The sequence below is a fragment of the Monodelphis domestica genome, chromosome 1 (assembly GCF_027887165.1).
Source record: "Monodelphis domestica isolate mMonDom1 chromosome 1, mMonDom1.pri, whole genome shotgun sequence".
In the NCBI taxonomy this organism is placed as follows: Eukaryota; Metazoa; Chordata; class Mammalia; order Didelphimorphia; family Didelphidae; genus Monodelphis; species Monodelphis domestica.
Window position 1 is genome coordinate 361,174,400 of NC_077227.1, and position 25,929 is coordinate 361,200,328.

General features: G+C 37.8%; 1 protein-coding gene across 5 annotated transcripts in view; it reads right to left on the minus strand.

The window, feature by feature from the left end:
• The window catches only part of EBF1 (EBF transcription factor 1), a 452,008-nt gene that overhangs the window by 423,861 nt on the left and 2,218 nt on the right, over positions 1-25,929 (minus strand). For 4 of the 5 annotated variants that reach the window (XM_056811532.1, XM_056811529.1, XM_056811530.1 and 1 more), the window contains exons 2-6: positions 24,751-24,907; positions 23,939-24,002; positions 22,986-23,041; positions 12,747-12,820; positions 1,433-1,501 (exon numbers count right to left, since the gene is read on the minus strand). In XM_056811532.1, the coding sequence (XP_056667510.1) occupies positions 1,433-1,501; positions 12,747-12,820; positions 22,986-23,041; positions 23,939-24,002; positions 24,751-24,907 (420 nt within the window). Of the gene's footprint in view, positions 1-1,432; positions 1,502-12,746; positions 12,821-19,195; positions 19,347-22,985; positions 23,042-23,938; positions 24,003-24,750; positions 24,908-25,929 lie in introns of those variants that run through there. The other variant, XM_056811533.1, reaches the window with a different exon arrangement.

The window sequence follows — 25,929 nt, forward strand, 5'->3', positions numbered from 1 at the left end:
AGGCGTGGGTAGCAAGAGTCCAGTCGTACTTTGCCTTCCTCAAAGGTTTCTGCGTCTTTGCAGAAAAAGTGTGACGTCTATACCAGCATGTAAATAGATATAGAGCTTCTTAATTCTCGGCGTAGTGTGGCCACAACAACAGCACTCACACTTAACTCTCTCTCCTAGGTTTAACTTTGATGTCTTACAGAGAAGAAAAATGAATTTTAAAGGTCTGAATATTAAATAACTTCATAGGCTGAAGACCTCTTTTTAATCATTCTCTTTTTGTTGCAACCTGGAGGTATATATCTGACAATAAACATTTGCTTTGGGTTTTAGCCCCAAAAGGCCATCTAAGTGAAAAGAGTGACTTATGGCAGTTCAGGAAGTCTGGATGTATAGAATATATCTTCTTTGCTTTATTGCCCACCAGAAATGTACAATCCCGCAAAGGAGATTTCAACTGTATGAAATGGATGCCTCAACTTTAAAAACAAAAATGCTAAAGCCCCCAAAAGATTTTTTTTTTTTTTTGCTTAGCCCTAGTGTTTCCTTAGGGGAGAAAAAGAGTCATTCTCTTAAAAGATTCTTTTTGTGGATTGGTGGAAAGCCTTCCTCTTCCCAGCTGACAACTGACAGAATCCATAAACCTTCCAGGCCATTTAACTCTCAAAGACTAATGCTACATAACAAATGGTTTATCATATATGTTTCCGTACAATGAATTTCAATAATTAAAATGTAAAATGAATATTTGGAATGCAACTTTGCATAATGTGTAAGCACAGTGACTTAAAACGGCAATATGCAACTAAAACAGATTTATTGTTCCACCATGATTTACTTGGTCATGTCAGATTAGTAATATGGATCTGTTTTAAAACACAATAATTAAGACAAGCAGGATGAATTAATCAACTTACAATACAGTAAAAGTAGCAATCAAACCAGGAAAATAATAGTAAAAAAATCTTAGTTCGCAGATCTCTTTTAACTGCTTTTATGCATAAATAAAAACCTTAAAATGCAGATGGATTGCATCCAACAGAACTACTGTAGCTAAAAGTGATAATGATTCAAACATTTTTCAAATAAAAGTTAAATATTTATAAGTACCCAACCACATTTCATAAATCACAAACTATTATTATTTTATTTCTGAAGCTTCCTGGCACAGCATGAGGATTGAACCACAGAAAGTCAGGGGAGAAAAATATCCTCCTCAGAGTATGAATCCGACACAAAACCAGAGCCCTCCAAGGAACAGGTCTCCCTCCAAAGAACATTCCATCTGGCCTTCATGGGAACTGCAGTCACAGCTCAGCTTAATTCACTATCAACAACCAAATTTCATCCATATACATCCATAACCCTTGCCCATTAGTGACACAGGGCAGGTGTTTCATTATAATGAGGAAGAAGGATTCAAGGAAAGAATAGTGGCCCCTACCTGTCAATTATCACTGGATCTGAGGGAGTCTCATTTCGGTTGCCACAGCTTTTCTTGTCACAACAGCGGCTATAGAGCAAAAGTGAAAGGATTTAGTACAACCATTACATTGTAAAATTATCATTAGGCAGACAGAAGGTTCAAATTGCTGGGTTACATATGGTAGAATTACCATGAAGCCATACCTGGAACTCAACCGATCTTTGTGACAGAAAATTCTATTTGGGTCACCTATGGGTTAATGATTATGTTTAACTTCTCCAGGCACAGCTGGGAGTCACTGAGAGGTGGGGGTGGGGAGTGGAGGTAGGGGAACCTCCCCCCCCCCCCCAGCCATGAATTACTGGCCTAATAACTGCTCTCCCCATTCACTAGCCTCCATAGGGGAAGAGCATGGAATATCAGAAGGAGAGGAGACCTCAGAAATCATCTAGGCAAGCCACTTGCTTTTACACTGGAAGAAACTAAGTTCCTGAGAGAGATCCAACTTGCTGAAGGTCATGCAGGGACTAAATGTCAGGACCAGAATTCTAACCTGGGGGTTCTGACTCTAATGGCAATGCTCTTTATGCCCCCCTCCCATCATCTTTCGAAGGTAACATAGAATGCATGCAATTAGCACTTGGCCCCAGTGTTATTAAAAGGGGGGGGGTCAGGGTTAGAGAAAGATCAATTATTTTTCATTTTGTAGAAAGTATAAGTAATGACAGAGATACATTTTTTTCCTCTTCTGTGATCATAAGATAAGAGGATTTGGAACTAGAAGAGACCATTGTGATCATTTAAGCAAAGCTCTTCATTTTATAGATGAGGAAACTGAGACCCAAAATGATAATCATGATGATGATGATGATGATAGCTAGCATTTTAAGACTTTAGACCTAGACCATTTTAAGACTCTAGACCCCAACACTATTAACCTCATAGCTCAAGGTCACACAGTAAGTAAGAAACAAAACTGAAATTTGAACCCAGGTCTTCTGACCTTAAATCTAGTAGTCACTATACTGTGAGATTAATATTATTAACATAATGTGAGATTAATTTTCTTATTCTCTTTGTTGGGAGAGTTTTCTTCAAATAAAGCTCTTCCAAAATCCCAGGATAAAGGTTTGCTTGGAGGCTATCTTCATTACAGTCAGAATTTGTAGAAATGAGAAGAGGACAGCAGAGAAAGGCTACAAATTCCATGTGCCAGCTGCTTTTTGTGCTCAAGTTTGGATATTGTTTTAAGTGTTCTAAGAACATTAATGGCCACTCATATTATGGTAAGATTTACCCTGGAAACTGATGCCCTCTATCAGGTCATATATAAGGCAATTATGTGAAATGTAAGCTTACTCTACCCAAACTCCACCTGAACTCTGACTGAGGTTTGCACGCTTTGTAAACTAAAGACTTGCCTTGTTCCAAAAGATTTTAAAATATTGTTTGTGAGAATGGAGCATTTAAGAATCCCATTTATAAGTTATATTAACAATCCACACAGACCAATCACAATTAACATTAATATCATGTTTTAAGGTTTACAAAACACTTTATCTCATTTAATCTTTGGAATAACCCTCTGCCACCAATGTCATTATTATCCCCATAAAGATGACTAAGGTGTGGTCTGCCTTCAAGGAGATTACTGTGCAGCATGTTTTGGACTGAACAATTTGTATTTTGTCTTGAGTTCTGTGTCATCTACGTGAAATGGAGTTCAAATATATCTAATAACGAGGGGTAGAGGAAATCAAAAGGTGTATAAACCAAAAACCTGCTACAAACCTGATTTGTGATTTCTCCCCCATCCAAGAAGCAATGTTTACCTGTTCCTAAACTTATCAAGAACTTGGGGATAAACTCTATTTTCTAGAAATAGAACTCTTCTACCCTGGTTCTAGCTTCCCAAGATTTTGGGTGCTTTCCCTCCTCTAAATTTTGCAGAGGTAACTGAATCGATAAAGGAAGCAATAAGAAGACACCGTTTCTTCCCTAGAAAGCCAAAATTATTTGAGAACCACTCTATTTTTTTTTTCTATCAAGCAAAAGCTGGATAATCTTTTTTTGTTGTTGTGTTAGAAAATGGATTTTTATTCAGTTATGGGAAATTAGATGATCTCTGTGATTCTCTTGGATTCTATAATTATTCTCTCCCTCTGCTCCAATAGCAAGTAAAGCAATAGATGACTCAAAGTATATCCTCCCTAGCAATCGCTAGATTGCTTAGACTTAGCAAACTGAATGGGAGTTTCCATTCATTCATTCAATAGATATTTGGTGATTTCCATTTATGCAGAGTTCTGTACTACGGACTTTATCCATTCCATAGAATGGTAGTTCATTCCCTCTAAGTCTCATTAAATCAGGTGAGGTCTCAATGGAAATAGGAAATGGTACCTTTGTTTGCTATAGGAAGAAGAACATGAGAAATTTGTTTGGGAGATCTTGATGTGAAATGAAAGTCATAAAAAAGACTAAAGATGGGATGGAAAGGAAGAACTGATATTATAGAAAGTAATACAAAGTGAAAGAAAACAATGTGAAAAGTTAAGAATCAGGGGAGACTAGAGAGAAAAGGGGAAAGAACTCTGGTAAAAGAAATAAAACAGAATGAGAAAGGCTGAGGAGAACGGAGAACCATAATCCAAAAACCAAAACCACAAGGGTCAGTTAACAGATATGATTTATTTTTTAAAAAAAAACCTTCACAGTTAAGTATGAAGAACTTTTTAAAAGTCCCTAGGTCTTTTGCCATATTATCTCATACACTGAAATCACTGGCTGGAGTAAAGTCCTTTTTTTGACATTAACATTTTATAATAAATATAGAAGCATCTAGTCTCAGGACATCGCTAGATTTTTCCCAAGCACGGAATCCATTTAGCAAACATCCTCAAAATATTGAAAGGCCTTTGGCCAGGATCTCATTATGGCCCCAAAGTCCCAGGGAGTTTGTGCCAGGTAGCAAAACTACTGAAAATTCAATGAAAAATAGCAACTACAGTATAAAGAGTCAGAAAACCTGGGTTTGAATCCCAGCCCTGCTGCTTAAGCCACATGACAATGAGCAAATCACTTAATCTCTCTGAAATCCACTATGCTTACATGTAAAGGTATGGTCACCCTAAGAGGCATGGTGGATGTGAACAGGTTACAGCATATTACCAAAGAAGACTTGTGCCTCTAGAGTGCCATAAAATATGTTAAAAGAGATGGCCACCTGGAAAAGGAGCTGGGTTGGTCATGTCTTGAGAGGGCAGGCCAGTCATGTCATGAGAATGGAATAATGGATGGACAGTCTATGTGCTCATCTGATATTCACATAATATCGAGAAACCTAGAAGAAGGCAGCTCTCCTGCACATTAAGTGAACCTGAAATGGGGGTTTATGGATCAAGGACGAGAATTACACAAGGCAAAAAGCTATTGTTGGATTGTGAGCTATACTGTTGGAGAGACAACCCTCAAAGTGAGATCACACATTCATCAATATGACAAAAATGGGAATACAACTATATACAACGCTTAGTCTGCAGGATTGTTCCTCTAGTCAAATTACATAAATAAAATGATGTGTAAAGGGTTATATGAATGTAGAGAGGCAACATGGTATGATGGAAAAAAAGCCAGCACCAGGAAAATCTGAGGTTCAACTCCTGCCTCTGACATATCCTAGCCCTGTGTTCCTAGATCAGTCACCTAACCTTTTAATAAATTCCCTATAAATTGTAGAATAGGTGCCTATCTGCATCGGGAGAGGGAGTTTTCTGACTAGGAATCTTCAAAGAACACTGAAGTCAAAGGTCAAGTCTATACACACAATACAGTGTATGCATGTAAATGTCAAGTGTTGAGGGTGGGAATAGAAGTAAAAGAAACAATAAACTAAGACACTATCAATTCCTGAAGTCCTAGAAGGATCATAGAAAATGGAGAAAAATACATGCAAATCTAAACAACAAAGACAATTAATTCTATTTTAGAATATATTATTAAATAATAACAAATAATGTGCAAGATTAATAATAGTAAATGCTTATATGTCATTTTAAGGCTTTCAAAGTGCATTACAAATACCACATTTTTTTCCTCACAACAGTGGGAGGTGGGTGCTATTATCATCCCCATTTTACAGATAAGGAAACTGAGGCAGACAGTAGCAGTTAAGTTGCCTGTTCAGGGTCACACAGCTAGGAAGTGTTGAAAGCCAGATTTGAACTCACAAATTCCTGACTCCAGGTCTAGCATTCTGTCACCAGTTGTGCCACTTAGCTGCCTAGGAGGTACAAAGGCAGTTATTTTCCATCCTTTAAGGCAATGCTCAAGACAGGTATTCTAGAAATAGGAGGCTGAGTAGTGCCTTTTGATGCAAGTTTGGTTAATTCCCACCTTGAGGAAAGTAGGACTGAAAAGTCAAATAAGCCTCCTTCATTATAACACAGAACAGGGTCTCACTGAAGCTATTTGATATGAAAGGACTTTGTAGAAATCACTGACATAAAATCACAAATATATTTGTGGTATAAAATCACAATATAAGAGATATGCTTTCATAGTAGTACTAGTAATTGATAACAATAATAATACAGCAGAATACAGTGGAAAGGACATTAGACATGGAATCACAAAGAAATGGATTTGAATCCTGGCACTGCAACTTATTACCTAGATGATCTTGGGCAAGTTACTTGGCCTCTCCCAGCCTTAGTTTCCTGATCTATAAAATGAGAAAGGTGGACTAGATGATCTCTGAGGTCCCTTACAGATCCTATTCATATCCCTCAAGTACCTTGCTGAGAGTCATAAACATGCTTAAGAAATGTTTATTGAATGAATTATTATTTTGAGATTTAAATGTACCTGGCAATCACTTTAGGAGATGGGTCTTAATAGGGATGAGAACTGGACTAGTAATTTCATTGGTATAGAGCACTCCCAATGGAGAAAACTCCTTTTATCAATGTAAGTTAACACATTTTCTGCTGCTTGTATTGTCCTCTACAGTTTCCTAAAGCACTGAGAAACTGTTCCTTTCCCAGGATGAAAGGGAAGATGAATCCAGGACGCCCTGGCTTCAAGGGCAGCCCTCTACCCACTCTTCCACACACTTTCATAGGTCCTCTTGTATTACAATAATCTTTCTCCTAGAAAATTCTTGATTCAGGTTTTCAGGGTGGTCTCTCTTTAGTTTTCATGAGATTTTGAAGCAACACCCCCATGTTTGAATGCGTCCTACCCCCACAACCTTACCTAAGGACTCCCAAATAGTTTGAGAAAAGAGACCAACTTCAACATTCCCAAGCTGTGTGAACCCAGAGCCTGATTCCAAGCACAGATATTGCTGATCAAGCCCAATGGTTGCTAAGGGACCCTGCACATAGAAGGAAAAGAAAACTTGAGTGCCTGCCTTGTAGCATTGCCCAAGAGGCTCATCTCTAGTAATCTAATAAGGAACTCCTTAAATGAGGCAAGAAGAATTTAATATTTCCCCATCATAGGGTCTACATTTATTTATTTCTTTACTACCAGTCATTTGTTCTAGAAAGATCTAATTCTAGATTGTTTCATGAGAGCAAACATTTGCTTTGCAATTTCTTAGTTAGAAGACCTGGATTTAATTTCTCACAAATACTGACCGTTTCTTAGGAACTAAGAAACTCTGTCACCTATGTTGTAGCTATTTTCCCAGAATCTTCAAACAGGCTGTCTTTCTCTGATAGCTCCATCCCACATTCATTTCTCCTGTCTCTAGACTTACATTGCCTCTCTAATCTCGGGCTGCACAATGGAGCACTTACTAAAATGCAGTCTTGTTCCTATAGAATTTCATCAGGCATGGTTACCTCCAAAAGAGTATAAACTAGGGGGCAGCTGGGTAGCTCAGTGGATTGAGAGTCAGACCTAGAGACAGGAGGTCCTGGGTTCAAATCTGACCTCAGATACTTCTCAGTTGTGTGACCCTGGGCAAGTCACTTAACCCCCATTGCCTAGCCCTTACCACTCTTCTGCCTTGGAGCCAAAACACAGTATTGTTTCCAAGATGGAAGGTAAGGGTTTAAAAAAAAAAAAGAATATAAGCTATTTGTGGGCAAGGCCAGCCAATATACTTCAGTTTAAGGAGGAAAGCACCAAACTGAGAAACAGGAGATATCGATTTCAATTCTGAATCTGTCACTAAGTTGCTGTTGCTTCTCGGATTAAGCATTCCATTACTCTAGGTCCCAGTCTTCTCATCTGTAAAACGCAGGAGATGCAGTAGCCAGCCACTGAAGCCCCTTTCAAGCCCTGACATTTTATTCCTTTGCATCCCTCCAAGAACCTTACACAGTACAATGTACACAGCAGGGATTTAACAAATACCTGTTGGTTCATTGAGTCTGGAGGTTAGACTATGTATTTATTCTTTGCCAAAACTCAGAGAATACAGGTATAAAATGAGATATAGTAAACTCTTCTTTAACCAAAATACTTAGACAATTAAGTGTTCTGGTTTGGTAAATGTTCTGATTAAAAAGATTATTACCATTTTTTCTATTCTACACCACGGATTCATCCATTTTTAATTCATAATTTTTCTTAAATCTCATCCATTTTCCCCCAAAATCAACTTCATTCAATTTAAAGAATAAGACCACAACACTAAAACTGAACTAAGTACAACTGAATCCCCTTTTCACAATTCAAAAAGTATTCTAAATGTACCATTTGTCTTGCAACTTCCCAATCCTCTTATTGTGAAATACTGTATATTATACTTATTGGTCTTTAAGCCACAAGAAGTGGCATAAAGGACACATGTGTTAAGAAAATGCAGGCCAAGGAACAGTTGGCTGGCTCAGTGGATAGAGAGACAGGCCTAGAGACAGGAGATCCTGGATTCAAATCTGGTCTTAGATACTTCCTAGCTGTGTGACCCTAGACAAGTCACTTAACCCCAATTGCCTAGCCCTTACCACTCTTCTGCCTTAGAACAAATACTTAGTATTCATTCTAAGCTAGAAGGTAAGGGTTTTTAAAAAATAGACAAAAGAATAAAGAAAATGCAGACTAGTCCTATAGCAAGAGACAGGGATAACAATCTTAAAAGACCTAAAATAAAGGAAAGTCTCTAGTGAGTTGGGTTAATTCCTCTATGGGAATTAACATAAATACACTAATACAACCACATGAATAAGAAAGTTTGGGCAAACTGCTATATTTACCAGTAGAAAAGATACCTATATTAAAGAGAGCACAGATCTCTTAAACTACCAAATTAAATTATACAAGTTTGTGGCTTAATCATGGACTAGATTATACATTCTATGAGGGCAGGGACCACAATTTATCTAAATTTTCAGTCCTACCCAACACTTAGAACAAGGCTCTGTACCCCATAAATGCTTAGCAAATGTTTGTGGAATATGTTATAGTGACATAATTTTATAGCTGCTAGAGATTTTGTTTTGTTGAATTGGGATAGATTCTTAGTGACCCTATGGACCATATTATATTGTCCATGGGATTTTTTGGGCAAAGACACAGGAATGGGTTTGCCATTTCCTTCTCCAGTGAATTAAGGCAAACAGAGTTAGGTTAAATGATTGGCATGCAACTAGTAAGTGTCTGAGGTAAGATTTGAATTCAGGTCTTTCCGACTTCAAACCCAGTGCTCTTTCCACTGAGCCATGTCTCTACAGGAGGTTTTAGAGATCATCTAATACTTTCATTTGAAAAAAAAAAAACAAAAAACAAGGAAACTGAGGCCCAGGGAAATTAAGTGACATTCAGAAAAACGAAAAATGGCAAAGTCAATTTTTGAACCTAGATCCTCAAAGTCCAAATCTAGTGTTTTCTCCATTGGACATGTTTAGGGGATGGGAATTAATTAACTTAGCTTTCTGGATGTTTAAAGCCAAGATAAATGTAAATTTTATATAAACAGAGGTTCAATTTTTAAAATAATTTATGATGCTTATTGGATAACCCTGAGCAAGTCATTTAAACTCCTTGTGCCTCAGTTTGCTTGTATGTCAAATGAGGAGGTTGGATTGGATCTAGGTTTTAGGATCCCTTTCAGCTTTAGATCTGGTACTCCCATAATTCTAATACAGCACCATAAGATTTACAAAGTGCTTTTCCTCATGACAACCTGTGAGGCAGATAATGCAAGTCATCATCTCTGTTTTATAAAGGAAATACTGTAAGTCAGAAAGAAGCAATAACTTGCTGAAATTGATCTGCTAATAATCTAGGAGGTCAGGATTTGAACCCTAGACTTCTGGTTCCAAGTCCAGTCAGTGCTTTATACCTCAATTAGATGAGTTCCAATATATGCTCTGAACACCCCGTCTAGATTCATATTTCTAGTTGTATGATATATTCTCAATTATATTTTAATATGGGATAGCAAAATAGGCATCCAACTTGTGGACCTTTGCTTCAAGAAAACTCTTTAACAGGATATGATCATTTCAACTTTTATCAATTGTCAGTTATCAATTAACCATAGTGTCTACCCCAAAAATATAAAAATTTTCCTATAAAGCGAAGAAAGATTTCCCTGCCATCAAGGCAAAGGGATTATTTCTCCAAGGATGACAATAATTATAATCTAAGGATGTTAAGCCCTGCAACCAGCCAGCAAAATAGCTTTTTCCCCCCCCATCAGCAGAGCACAATGGATTCCTTAAACTTAAACAGTCACCTGAGATGCAACTGGCTGTCTTGTCTGCAACAAAGCGAAATCATTCAGGGTCCCTCCTGTAAATTGGAATTCTCTATGTTCTCTATGCCATGGCTTCAATGTACTATAAATATACTGCTTTTGTGCCATAAATGCAAAGTTTTATTGTGCAGTTAGCCTTGATAGAAAGCACTGCAGAAAGTTGTTTAGAAATTAAATATCTAAAACAAGCTATTTTGAAATCCAGAGCCCTCACTATTTCATGTCTGAAATGAAGAAATTTCATCTTAGGGAGAGCAAGCTGTCTTTCACACCATATGGCTAATGGTAGTGCATAGCAATTAGCTGGGCTGATTAATGGTGAACAGACTCTAATTTTATGCTTATAATTGAGCCTGCATTTGCACCCCTGGTGCAAATTCAGCACATCCCAACTTCCACTTACAACAGGCAAGAAATCAAGAGAAATAGAATGGTGTGGAGAGTGAGAATTTTTTTTTTCTTGAGCCCCCTAAAGAGCATCAGATTTGCAATTTAAAAGAGTGTTAGCAACACAATAGATGACAGATTTGTATAATAGGGTCACCGCAGCCTGGTAAACAAACAGCACCCCTTACAAATCTATAGGCAGCTAGGAAAACTGTAATCTGTAACATTAACAATATGACATTTTGAATATGGCTTTTCTCTATCAGCATTGCAGCAAACATCATAATTTGCCTTCAGTGGGTTGAGATTTTTATTTTTGCTATTTTATGTTTTTGAAAAATAGAAAGAGCACCCGTAGTAAAGCAAGCCAGCCAGCATAATAAAGTACTTTGGACCAATGAATTTTAAAAACAAGAAAAATATAAACTGCACTAATAGAGGGTAGGCCTACATGTGAAAGGCATAATACATCTTTAAGTATTTCAAAAACAGAATTATTCTATCTAGGTCCAAATACACTCAGATAGAAGATGTAAATCTGGGAAATACAGATATTAGCAGGCCTATCTGGTTAAGATCCATTCTGTTGTCTATTACCTGCTTGGCTGGCATCACAGGCAAAGGAACATGGAAACTCCATACTAATGACATGCTAATTGAGTGTAGCTTGGATTTTTTTTTTGTCATTGTAAATGGCCTAAAAAGGGGTTAATATTTTTAAAAGATCCAACATCAAAAAGGCATTATCTGGTTGAATTCTGAAACAAGCAATTCCATTTTCTTTTATGAAATATATCTTTATAGAGTGACTCTCTAATCTTTTCCAAATAGCATATTCATAGAAGAAATGGTTATCCAGGACCACATTTTAGTTCCTTCATAAGCTGTTGCGTGAATTTTTTTTTAAAAAACCTCCACTATTTTTGTATTAATTAACAGATTCACAAGGCAAGGAAGTGAGAACCTGCTAGATGCCTATGTATTAAAAATAATAATAGGCTGATTTGTTAAAAGTTTGTTGTTGAATGCTAGAGGATGGAGGGAAAGGTGTTGCTGGTGTGGGTTGGGGAAAGAAGGGGAAGACTGGTAAGAGGAGGAAAATGTTGAGTAATATTTGTGATTTCCCTAACCATGGGAAAAAAACAAAGCTATTTCCATTTTGATTCTGGAAACACAAAATAAAGAAGCTAAAAAAATGAGTTTCCTTGTTGTTAACTTTAAAAACTGGTTTTTCAACCAATCTAAGAGCAGTGGACATTAACCCTCAGAATCACAGCAGACTGCTCAAAGGACCCGATTGATCAGAACCGGTGATGTTACAGTTAGTTAGTGTGGGACTCAAAATAGAGCTTGTATTGCTGACAGGGTAATCAATCACTTATCTTTCACAGCTGCATTCAAGCATTTTTATACTGTATCCAATTATTTAAAATGTATTGTAATAATAATATGCCTGGGGTGTTACTTTTATAAAAATAAAAACTAAAAGATGGGAGATAAGAGGCTGCTCCCCAAGTTTTTCTACAGAAACTCATAATGAATGTGCCCCTCACACTTGTCTTCAAAATAATAGGCAAAAATAAAGATTCAGGTTGGGGGGATGACATGAATTTTTATATATTTCTGAGACTAATCCTTCCCAACCTTCCAAAAGCTTACTTACTTCAGAGAATTATTACTATCTACATTATCATGATTATGTACTATGTGTGTGGCTAAGATTTGCAATCCTGAAGCAAAAAAAAAAATCAACACTCAGTTCAAGGGGAATTATGCTTGTGCAAGGAGTGGTCATAATTTTAAGTGGGAGAATTAAAAAGGGGAACTATAATTTTCAAGTCTAACCAAAATGAAAAAGACTGCTGACATCAATAAGAACCCTTACTCATTTTACCAGAAATGTTGTTGAGTGCATATATTAACACTAAAAGGATTATATTGTATTTTATTCAATTGGAAGAGAGGAAGGGAGGAGGCTGTTCTGTGCCCATTAATACTGTGAGATCAAAATGGAAATGTATGTTTTTCAGGATGAAATCTAATAAATAATTGAAAATGACTGTGATGCCTGATACTTTACTCCTAAGTGTTCATGTATAACTGTTCTTTTTAGATCCTGTCTTATGGAAGCAAGAGAAATTAATGCCTTAAAATAGACTTCTTTTCAACCCAGATTTGAGATGCAAATTTATCTTCCCTTTGCTAATTAAAGGAAAACAAGATAATTCTTACCTGCACATGATTTCATGTGTGAGTAAAACTCTGCACATTTCTGGGTTCTTGTCTTGGCCTTCATATACTATGGCCTGTAAGCATAAGCATGGTTTTGGTTAAAAAGGAATCCAATTGGAAGAAAACAAATTATCGCAATACAGTACTTGAATAGTTTGCTATTGTTGCCAGCCAAGAAGCTTTCCCCAGCAGAATGCTTTGCTTTACCAATTGCTTCAAGATATGTTGTTGAAGATCAAGCCAATTTCAATCCACTTATTATGAATATCTTTATATCATTGAGTAGAATGTTCCTTGGACATATATTGGCTACATGACACTGGGCAAGTCCCTTAACTTCCCACTGCTCTAGGGAACTCTCTGAGATTGTTAAATTGTTGAGAAAACTGTAAGTGGCCTGCAACAGTAGAGGGATTTCCTTGTCTGGGATTTGGTATACAATGAAATCACAAGTTCAATCTCTATGGCTATGCCCCTATAAAAAAAAAATAATAAACCAATGATGGGGAGGGGGTGGGAAGGATAGTCAAGGAAGGAAGGGATAAGAATCAGTGTCTGACAACTTTTTGGTTATGTCATGGAAAAAAAAACTGAAAGCAGCTGGCATATTTGTAAGTTTTTAAAAATGCATTCATGAGATAGCCTCACTACTTTATCTCTCTCAGCGCTGAAATTAAATGTTCTAGGGAAGTGAACTAAGAAGAAAGTGGGGGTGATACAAACTAGTCCATTTAACTACTCTGTCATCATCAATGTGAATCATTATTTGGGGGAAATCCTTCTGTGCTATAACAAGCCTGAGAGAGAGTCTGCTTCATTTCTTAGACTCACCCACCCAAACAGAAATATTCACTGACATATGTTCAAAATGAGGAAGAGCCATCAGACTGCCCACACTCAATTAAAAATTCTCATCTGAATCTCAGAACCAAGAATCTCAAACCACACTCTAAGCCAAGACTATTTTCCTTGTATAAAAGCACTTAGAGCTTGCATGTTTTGCTTCAGTTCATAAGGAATATAACTTGTGACTTTAGTGTACTAGCCTCTCTTTTAACCTCTACACATTTCCTTACTACACGTTAATTTCTGTGCCAAAGAAGAAAGGTACAGCTATTGGTATTCATGACGTTTTGTATTAAGATATATTTTAGCTGAACTAACACTGTATCACTGCATAATCCTAACATAACATAACTTCAAATTGTTAATAAAATTACACTTTCACACATTTACATAACCCTTAACTTCATGGTAGCAAAACTACTAAATTAACTCCAGAGCATCCTTTGTACATTCAGATATCTCATCTGCTTTTCTCCATTGGTTGTTAAGAAAAAAGTCATTTACTTTTGAAGCTAAATGTGATAGAATATTTTTAATTCCAGTTAAAGTTAAACCCAAACCTGTGAAAAGAAAGGCATAACTAAGTAGCACATTGTGGTCACAGTGTCCTCATCAGAGTAGAAAAATGAAATGGTTACTGTAACAGGGCATTTTATGATTCATAAGCAAATTACAAAATGAAAAGATCAATAAATGAGAAAGAAGTTAAAGTATCTTGCTGTATCATGTAAGATATTTTCCTAACATTAGCCTACCATAATCTTATATTCCCAAACATCTCCTTTTTACTGCCTAATAAGATGCTTAAGGAGAATAAATACCCTAAGTAAAATATAAATGTTCCCAAAACAAGAAATTATTTGGCCTACTTTGCTTATCATTGTCACTTCTACAAAATTTTTAAAGTTTGCGTCATATATGCTTAGATCCAATTAGGTTACAAGAAAATGAGGTAGAAATACATATAGACATAAAATATACCCTGACATATTTTTGTTTATCTTAGTGATCCTAAATTATTTATATGCTCTCCTAAATATCCTTGATAACTTCCTTTTCATCTTAGTCCTTTCTTCTAAAGTTATATGCATCTACATATTTTTAAAACCTCAAAGTTGAGTTGAAATAGAATTCTGTAATGACACAATGTTTGTTTAGCTAAAATACTTCCAAATGCAAGATGACATAAATATCAATAGCTTACTTTTTTTTTACCTATGTGGTGAGGAAGTATATTATGTAGAAATTGAAAGGTATATAAGTTCAAACATAGATTATGAGGAGTTTTCTCTCACTTTAATATGACTTTTTTTAATATGACCCATGTCAAACTGCATTGGCCACATCAAACTGTCTAACTTTATTGATCCTTTTGCCCCTAAGTAATACTTTCTTTCCCCCCCTCCACCCCACAGTTGAGGGAGTTAGTTAGGCCTATCATGATATTCATTTAAGACAATATTACACTTGTAAATATATTTCTAACTCCAGTATGACATAATGTGAACTGTGATCTCCCAGAAAATGTGTTTTTGTCTTTGGCAACAGAATACCACTTGCTCTGTGTTCCCTGTAAACACTCCTTTTTTACCAGAATGCCAAACTGTCTTTGCTTTCAGCAAACATAATCGAAAAGGAGGCACTTTCAGCATCAACTGTTGAAATTGTGAATTGGATGAGTTATGAAAATGCTAGAAACCAGGTGACTGAGGCAGGGAGAGAGAGCATGCACTTGTTTGTGTGTCTGTTCTCCCTCTCCCTAGGGTGGGATTTGGGTGGGATTTTTTGGTTTGGTTTGGTTTTCTCACACAAGGCAAGAAAAATACCACCTCTATGACTTCTGAAGCTTTAGGCAGAAGAGGAGGTATTGCTTCTGTACTATGTCAGCAGGATTGGAATCTTTTAAAATACACTAGAACCTGAATTTAACATTGTTAATGATGGAATAGCATTCAGGGACAGAAAGGTCCAACTTGAACCCTATCCAAAGAAATTACTAAAGGATCAAACAAATTGCATTATAAAGTAGTTACACTTACAAGGCTCAATGAGAGGACATTATTATAAGAAATCCCAGTGTATGACATGTTGGATATATCTAATTTGATATGTGCATCTGACTCAGTGGGGCTTCTGTGAACCTAGGCTGAATGCTAACTACAAACCAGACCTGTTTTTTTGTTGTTTTTTCAGTCCTTTAAGATCTCTAATACTTGCCCACATCGAAGATAGTCACAAATCAAATCCCTATTTTCAACATTTATCTCAAATTAATCTCATGCTTCAGTAAATATACAGGTAACATCTGATAAGAAAGTTGAAGGTCTTTGGACAAAACCATAGGGAGAAGTTTTGGGAATTTTCTTCTGATAAAAATGTGCATTATGAGGGCAGGAGTAAGATTTGGAAGGTAGTTGGATCAGCTGGAAGATAAGAAAGGCATATAAATGGCATTGAACTATCTTAAGTGAAGCCATTTTATAGACAGCTGGGGTGGGACCTAGACAGAGAGACAAAGAAGAAGGCTTATGAATTCATCTTACATAGTAAATCATGTTCCTGTTCAGAGTGAGAATGGTGTTGTTCAGTAAAAGCAACAGAGACAACAATGTTTTAAATAAATCAATTTGTTAATCAATGGTGAAGGGTAGAGGAGTTGCTGTTAAATTAGAAGAGAATAAAAGAGACCTAAAATATTTTTCTTTAAATAAATTAATTGGAATCAGGCTGAGTCTTGCAACTTAAGAGAAAGTACAAAATCAAGAAGAGAATTAAGTCCAACTACTTGATGATATATGTAGAAAGATAACAGTAGAGGGGGGGCAATAAAATGAAATTTAATTCATTAAGTTCTTTTTAGTCTTGAGAACTTGGTAATATCAATAACAAACATTTTTTTAACCAACCACCAAACTGTCTACATCTCTACAACAGATTCAAATTTGAGAGGCAGAAAAGTGGGAATAAAGTCTTTTTAATGTTTTCCCCACCAAAAATTATATATAAAATTAGGGGAGCCATATGAGGGGATGGAGGATGACCTTTAACTACCAACTTTTGAATTGAAGTTTTATACAGATCAATTTCTATCATTCTCTTTTAGGAAAACAAAAGCCAACAACAACCAAGAACTACTAAAGTTTCATACTCTTATAACTTCCCCTGTGCTAATTATTTAATAGATAGAAAATGAAATATGGTAAATTTCAAATACTCAATTATAAATTAAACTGGGGCATCTTTGAAAAGATAAAAGTGAAAACAACACAAAAATTCTTCCACTGTTGCTGTTATTTTGAAGGACATTTTTTAAGTGGGTGCCTTCTTAGTCTTCTCAAATAGTTACTGAGTTTTAGAAGTTAATTGAAAGTTACTGTGTCTGTAAAGACAACCACATAGAAGAGCTAAAAATAAATGTGCAAATAGACACCAGGATCACACTTCAATAGAATGCCAAAGGAAATACAGAGTTAAATACTTTGGTTTTCTTTGTTTACATTGCTCATAATTTTAACTCTTTGAATGCCATATATAACTGGTCAATGCCTTTGACTTTGGCTCTACTGTGGTGTTAGATCACATTAAAATGCTTGATTTAAAGAAGTCGGTTTTGGTATGAATCTAAGCAGTAGCAACTAGATCATTATTGGTAAATAACAGCTACCTAATAGTAACAAAATTTCTAATTTCCCACTTAAGTCAAAATGTAACATTAAATGTCTCAGTCTGTTTCTAATACCTACAGACATGCACATACAAATAAAAGGCTAACCAGAAGTTAGGTCCTCCTTTGCCACTTTTGAGAATTACAAATTCTCAAATGCAAATGTTCAAAGTAATCACTTCTACCAGAAATGGTGACCAAAGAAGCCTATGAGCATAGACTGTCAATGAATGATCCTTTGGTAGCAACTTACTCAAACCTGGGACCAATCATAAAATAATATGAACACCTACAATGTTACCACACTATGCAATTAAATAACATACTCAGCCTCAAACTCTCCCCTGCTCATCATTAAATAAAGATGTCATAATGCAGACCTAGAAAAGAAAGAGAGAAGAGATCTCTGGCTACAGATTGACCTGTGACAGTGAAGAGACCACCGGATCAGACATTTATCCCTTCTCAATAATTATTTCAAATAGTAGATCCAATATTCTTGTAGAAAGAAAATGAAAAAGTTTTGCCCCCATTCACCCACTTGACTAGTGATAGACAAATTGCTGATGTCACTTCAGCTTAGCACCTAAGCAGACTTGTTTTCAGAATTGAATTAATTGCAAAGGAAGGAATGTCATATTTACTTTATTGCTCGGCCACATAACAGTACTGATTTAAAAAGGAGCAAGTACCTAAAGCACTTGACTTTAAGATGTATAATTTATATTTCAAAAAATTAATTATCCTATAACTACCAGAAGATAAGACTGTCTTTTCATCTAACAAGTCACCAAATTTCTTTCCTGAGAAGAAACAACAGAATTTTATCCATACTGAAAATATATTTAAATCTATGTGACTATATCCAATTGGTTCCATGCACCCAGTATCACAATAAGTTAGCGATATGCTGTCTAGAATCAAATTCCAAATAGCCTCGTGTTCAACAAATATAAACAAAATTCACCATTATCTAAACTGTTTATCACTCTGTTATAGATAAAGCTATCAATGTATCCATATAAACTCAATAAATGTATTATTCCTAATATGTTCATTTTTAATGCTGTTCAAACATTCACATGGAAACAGCTCTAGCGTAAATATCCCCGAACAAATGGCTGTATATTATACAGGAGGGAGCAGTTGGACTGCCAGACTGGGAATGCACTAGGCCATCTGGCTCCGGCAGTCTCTCCAAAATCATCAGCTTTGTTTTCACCCCCAGACTCCAAACAACACATTTTCCACTGTGATGAGTTTACATTTTCCCAAACACAGGTCCTGATCATGCATAAAAATTCCAAACTTCTTCATTCCTCTATGTGCAAGAAAATTAAAATCACCTGCGTTTTTGACATATTACCAAGGAAAGAGAAAGCTGCGAAAATCTGGCTCCCTGTATACTTACCCTGTCATTTTTTACATTTGAAATCAACCTCTATCTACTGAATTCCTATAGAACTTATTGATATAACAACGTGTCTATCTACCAATGAAAAACTATTCATTGAAAGGGTTGTTAATCAAATCTATGCGAACGTGGCAAGATATAACGAAGCAATCAATAGAAAAAATGCACTTGCATCAATAGTTTAAAGTACTGGGGGCATCAAAACAAATATATAAAAGATAGTTAATTGGAGGGAGAAATCTGACAGTCTTTCTGATTAGTGTAGCTTGAAACTCCCACTGTAGCCGGACTTTTTTAGAACTTAACCTCATCACCTGCCTTAATATCCATACGCACACAGAAAAAGAAAACAGCAGATGAAATTCTCAAGATACATCCCTTGTGCTGTCACTAGATTTTTTTGTTCACTATCTCCTAATAGTAAATTGTCACTGTCTTAAAACAAAAACAAAAACAAAAAAAACCAAAAAGATAGGAGGAGGAAGTGAGGGTGGCAAATAAATTTTTTTAAGCTAAGTGACTTACTGAAGCTCTCTTAGTCATATTTCAGAATGCAGCATGAAAGTATGAAGCACATTTAACCCTCAGACCTCCCCTACAAGGTTCATTTGCACTTCTGCAGTAGATGATGGCTGTTTCTGTGAGCAACAGCTACAAACTTTTGGATCCTGCAGGGTTTTGCATGCTCTCTAATGGAACACGGAAAACTGCAATGACACAAAAAACAACCTATTTTTAGTCCTGCTAAACTCAATTTGAATAACTATCCCTAAAGTGACCCTCTCCAGTATTTTCTATTTGGGAAAGGGCAGGGGGCTTTGAAAATTTTATTATTTTGTGGCTGGGAGAGGAGTCTCATTATCCATATTGGCCTATAATAATAATCCCCCCCCCCTCATCCAATATTAGTCTCTGCCCCTAAGTAGCTTAATGAGACACTTTGAAAGGTGTGAATTATTGTGTCATATCAGTACTTCTTGGTTGGTTGAATTTATTCTTGGTTGGTCTCATCCCTCTACAGAGGCAGACTAGTTCAAAAGCATTCTATGTGAATGTGAAGATAATATGATTAACAATGGATTTAATTTCCTTAAAATGTCCCTTTCAGTTCATCTTAACTTTGTGGATCAAGGATGTAACTTCACATGTAAAAAATGCAACTGTGAAATGAACAAGTGTAAAGAGGAACAAGGCAATTATTAGAGTACACCAGGATGATCAGGATGTTATCCTGATCATTGATACTTTGTGGTGTTACCAGAACTCCTCATATCATTATAATTACATTATCATGTATGCAAATATGTGCTTCTAGCATTAAAAAAAACTGATCTACTTAAAAGAGCTTAACTTAAATGTAATCATTTAATTAGCTAGCTTATTTCAAGTCTCTGCTATTAGAATACCGAATATCTGACTGGAGGGCCATTGTATATTTAACTTGAATTAAAATTTAACAAATATCAAGTCAGACTTGGTGTTTAATTACATTGGATAGTTTGAAGGTAAAAGAAAATTTACTGTATTACTCATTAAAACTAAAATATAAATTATATTGTCACATTTGTGTACGGTTATGCTTCATCATTATAGTCTACTTTCTAGAGACTGTTACATTAACTCTATGTGTAAACTGCTTCTAAAACAGTTGTTCTCATAATACATAATCAAAGAACAATCCACCAGATACTATGCAGGTATTACCTTTCAAGGGGAACATTTCAAAGAAGGTACTGATGTTTGTGTATCTAGTTTAAAAGCAAAAAGGTGCTCTACTATAAATTGCCTTTTTCTTAATATCAAGCTAAATTTGGAAAGTTAATGACGATGAATTTTATAACTCTTTGTTATTTCCCCCCAAAAGCTCAATTTTTAATTTGTAGTTCTAATATCATATGAATATTTCTCTCTCTAGCAGCAGTTCATCATATATATGGTATGAGTTTTTAAAAGAAATTATAATTTTTTGCCCAATAGTTTAATGGTTTGACTTGAAAGATCAAGAGTTTAAAGTGTCTTAACTGAGTCTTTTATTAGACTCCACAACCTTGTTAAGAAAATGAATTTGTGATCACAGTCCTACAGAAACCAAAGATTTCATTTTTTAAAGTAGTTTCAAAAGTTAGCTGTTGTGGTTTTTCTAAAAATCACATGCAGATAAATGCTTGATGATAATTTTTATATTTCTAGTTTGTCCTACACTATACTGGGGGGAACACAACAGAATGCTATTTGTCATTTTGGTTAAAGTCAAAGGAACTATTTTGAACATATACAAATTTATTCTCAGAAAGAAAGAAAAAAAAGGCAAGCTCCTGAGGACCACACTGAATATTGTTGAATATTTGTGAATTCATAGCTTCATAAGCAGGCTTTATACTCACTCATATTTCCCTTCTTTTGTCCCTGTAGTTAGAATGTCAGGAAAAGATATTCAGGAGTTTCAAAGATAGTTCTCAAAAACAAAACCTCATAAGAGATTATTTTTGAGGCCAGAAAAAAATAAAACATGCCAAAAAATTTAAGTTGTTGAAAAGGAGGCTTTGGGGTTTCAAGAGGGTTTTTGTTTGTTTGTTTGTTTGTTTTTTATAGATATATGTTTGTCTTTTTTGGAAAATAAAACAATCTCAAAAATAATCTGATAAAAGATCTTGATCTGATAAGAGAACTTGAATTTATTAAAGAACATAGGGTCAAGTTTAAATGTGCATGAGATAAATTTACTATGCTAAATCAACTAATAGCTGAATCTTCAATAAATCTATTTTAGAGAAGTTAAACATATTTTAATGAGCATGCATAAGAGCTTCAAATTAAAGCATAATTTACTGTGTAGATAAAATATTATACTCATGTTTTCTATTTGAGAAACAATGTCAATCAAATGAGCTGTTATTAAATTGATACTTGATGAATAATTGTTATTTATTTCAACATCTAATCAGACTAAAAATAAAACACACATTCAGGGTATATACCCTGTCTAAAAACAAAGACTTCCCCCCCCCCCCCTTTCAAGCATACCTATACTGATATGAACTTGGATACAGGATAAGGCAAACCACATTCCCTTTTAAGAAAGAGACCATAAAGAAACCACAAATACTGTAAATAAATGATAAATATCCCACTGCACTAGTGACTGGTATAAGATGGATAACTTTCCTCTTTGTCCTTTTGTTCCCACCCCCCCCCCCAATCCAAATAAACAAAGCTTTTCTTCTCTCTCTTTTCTCTTCTGATACCAAAGCCCCTTTTCTGGTACCGAACTAGCTGCTTAATTCTGAAACTAAAACTTTTTCTTTAACAACAAAGCTCCCGTGCCTAATTAAAACACCAGGCCTCCTTTTGTGACTATTCATAATTGTACCTTTTAAGCCATAACTCAGCCTTAATGTAGATTGTTTGACACTAGCGTGTTGGGAAACTTAAAGAAATGCAGCTTATGCACCTTTAAGACCACAAGCTCACTCAAGTTGCCTGGCTTCCTACCAATAGTAGAGCTGGAGGATTTTTTTTTTTTTTCAGAATATCCCCGAACAATTGAGGCTCACTGGTCTCCCCCATCTCAACTTGCAGAGAAGAACCTGATGCCTGCCTTCGTCTCCGGGTGCCCTTCTGTCACTCTCTCCAGAACCTGGAGGAACCTCGAGTCCCCCTCCGAGTAACCTCTAGGGCCCTTTGCTCCCCAACTATGCCCAGGCTGGGTCAGAGAAAGTTCAACCCTTATGTTCCCTGGCTGCCCTAGCTCCAACTAATGGCACCTAATTAAAAGAGGCTGAGACGCGCTTTCAGGGGAGGGGCCTCAAGGCATCCCAAGAGACCGAGGCCCCCCTTCATCACCTGCACCTGGCATTTGCCCCTCGAGCCGCCTCAGTCCTCCTCCGCCCCACTCCCGCAGGTGGGACACAGCGAGAGGCCTCAGGTGGCCCCGCCCCTAACTAGCTAACACCTTCCTGGGGTTGGGGAAAGGGGGTGCTGTCCGAGAAGTAGCGAAGGTACATACAGCTGGAAAAATAAAGTCCTTAGGTACCTTTCTGAGGTAAAAAGTCTGAATCCCTGACGAGAGAAAGAACCAGGATACTCACTCCCTCTCACCCCTCCTTGATAAGTCTAAATTGCTCCCCTGTGCAAAATTTGACCCGAGATCTCGCAGCCATCATCATCATCAATCACAACTCCCACCTCCTCCTTTCCAGCACGGACTCCCTACTGCTGGGCCCAAGACCCCTTCGAGGAACCAGCGGCGGCTAAGCACTCTGAGGCATGTGGCACAGAGAGGAGCCTGCACCATAAAATTCTGAAGCCAACTTACCTGTTTAGTCATGGAGTCAATAAGGCGGACGTAGAAATCCTGCTCTGTTCTTATACCTGAAACAAACCCAAGAAAGGAGAGTGGGGAGAGACAGGTCGGGAAGAGACAAAATTAAATTTGTTTGTCTGCAAGTTATCCTTTTTAGCTCAACAAAGTGGGTAAGAATTGTTCAGAATGGTTTGAGACCTTCCTTTAATCCTTCATAGAGAGCTTGGGCATGAAGCCCCTCTGTAGACCCCAAATTTGCTCAGAACACTCTCCCCCTCCCCTGAAACCCGGGGCTGCTCATCCTCACTCCTTCCCACTAATTTTCCCTAGGAAACTCCAAGGCGTCAAAGAACCTAGTACTAAGAGAGAGCTGGGGGACAGTCCCTATGGTGTTTAAAACAGGAGCCCCAGGCCCTAAACCTGCGGAGGTGGGCTGGTGACTGGAAGAGCTGCTGGACTGGGCTGCGAATGCAGTTTGCCTTGCTCCCCTAAGCTGGGAGCCCCTATTGGATTTATCCCCGAGGTGGGAATGAGGGTCGCCCCAGGGTGTGGGGAGTGGAAGGGAAGTACGGCCCAGAGGTAGGGGCAAACCAGGGCCCCGAAGGACCTCGGAAAGCTCGGAGCTGAACTGCTTTAGAGAAAATCCTCCCCTTGACCCGGATGGTAGGAGGGAATTGGAGACAGCCCCAGACTATAAGAACTACCTGCCTCGTTAAGTTCCCCAGGATCTAGGTATAAAGACCTGGGGCTGATTGGAAGTGGAAGAGAAGGGGCCAGTTTGGAAAATTAGAGTAGAAAGGAAAATTAAACGGATGGACCTAGTGACCGGCTGAGGCTTTTTCTAGCCAGCTTCCCTACTCCTGGGGCTCCCTGGCTCCAAGGGGTTCCTGACCTGAATATGAAACCTTGGGAAGGGGGTGGAGAATTACAGGAGAGGGGTGCCTGGAAGGTGCTGAGGGCCTCACCGTTGCTGTAGAGGAGCTGGAGTCGGTAATGGATCCCATTATTGGTCTTTTCGCTGTTGGCTTCCTAGATTTCCACAAGACGCACAAACAGGGGGAAAAAATTGGGGTAGGGAGTGAGAGACCACAACTAGAACCATTTGCCTAACTCCAGGACACTTGCTGTACTTTTCCTTGCTTGGGTCAACCCGGGAGAAGGTGTAGGAGATACCCTATCCGAGGGGAACTGGAGGAAAGGAAACAGATATAAACACGAGGTTTTTCCACACTTCCAGCTCCCATCACCTTCACCTCTATCTTCCAAAAGAGAGCAAAGCTCTTTAGGCTCAGGCTGCTGAAAACAAGACATGAGCCTCGAGGGCACAAAATTATCCTAATCAGAATCGAAGAATGAAAGGAGACTTCTTAAAATTGTTTCCTATCTTTGCCTTTGCCTTTTTCTCGGGCAAGTTGGGCAGCTTCAGGGCTGGTCAGTGGTGGAGGGCAGAGGAAATGATGGGTGGCATCGCCTTTTAACAGGACATCGGGTTCCTCAGTTTAGGGTACTCAGATGAATAACTTTGCTGAAAGGAACGCTGTACTAAATACCCGGTTTATTATTTCGAAAAGGAACACTATCACAGGAGGGAAGGGAGACTTTATGGGCTTTACTCTGTAATGCACTGAGTGTCTGAATTTAACCTTTGAGAGCTCCTGGAGTGGGGTTTTTGGAGCCGAAGGAGGCGCTTCCTCCCGGCACTAGGGAAAGGGGATGCGGCAGGAAAAGGATTAACGCAATCGGTCGGGTTGAATGTGCGCCTCTGCGCCCCACTTACTTTTTCCTTCTCCACGAACCCCACAAAGGCGGTTCTCTCGATCTCCACGGGTTGCCCCTGTCTGTCATAGAGGGCCAGGACAAAGTGGAAGAAGTTGGATTTCCTCAGATTGGAGGGCGGCTGCTTCTCAAAGTGAGCCCGGGCCAGCCCCACCCCACTGTGGCCAAAGAGACCGAGAGATTAGAGAGCGAAGCCAAGTCTGACACAACCACAATCTTCAACCACAACCCACTAGCCATTTGCCCCCCAACATTCACACGCTGATCTACGCTTAAATGCCCAAGTGGGAGTCCTGAAACTTACCCCCTTTCACCTCCCAGGGAAGAAGTAAGTACAGACCTCCCTAACTGTTCGCCCTAATACAGTCTCCCTCTTCTAAAACCTAGGACTGACTGTTAAAGGAGTTTCCCTCAATCCCGGATTTACCTTGGGGAGTTTGGCGTTATTTTTTGGGCACAGGCTTTCTCCCCAGCTCTGAGATCTTTCCCAAACTTATCAAAGAGGAATGAAAGGTGTTTGTGTATGTTTGAGTTTGTCCTGAAAAGTTGTTCAAAACCCTTCTTCCAACATAAATTTGGGTAGAAAAAGAAGTAGAAGTGGAAGGCTATGTTAAGGTTCACCGTATACATCCCATATTGTAAGATGGGAAGCTTTCTCCCCTTGTCTTTCGGTCCTAGACTCACTCCATCTCCCGCTCTCATGGAAGATGGGAATGGATGAAGAGAAAAGTAGACTTCACCTTTACCAGGTCTCCAGTCAGCCTACCTTGTGACCCATATTCCAGGCAACCTCCAGTAACCCCTATCCCCATTTCTGACCCCCTGGAGTCATTCCGGACCACTTTAAATTATCTATAAAAATAGGCCCCCCAGAAAGTTGCAGAATGTGGAAGGTGACTGTGGAATCTCAGTCTCAATGCTGCTGTTCTGTCAGAGTTTATTCCATTGCAATCCACACACACATTCCTGGAGTAATAAACCTCAGACTCCTTCAAGAACACCTAGACTAGCTTAAGGTTCCAATGTACTGCACCCAAAAAAACACTGGAGATGTGGGAGAATGCACTCTGGATTTGCCTATCTAGCTTCATCTCCCTCACCCCACCCCCAAATACATAAACAAATACTTTCGCTTCCCACTCAATTTACCTTGAATACTCATACTCTCACTGACCTTTCC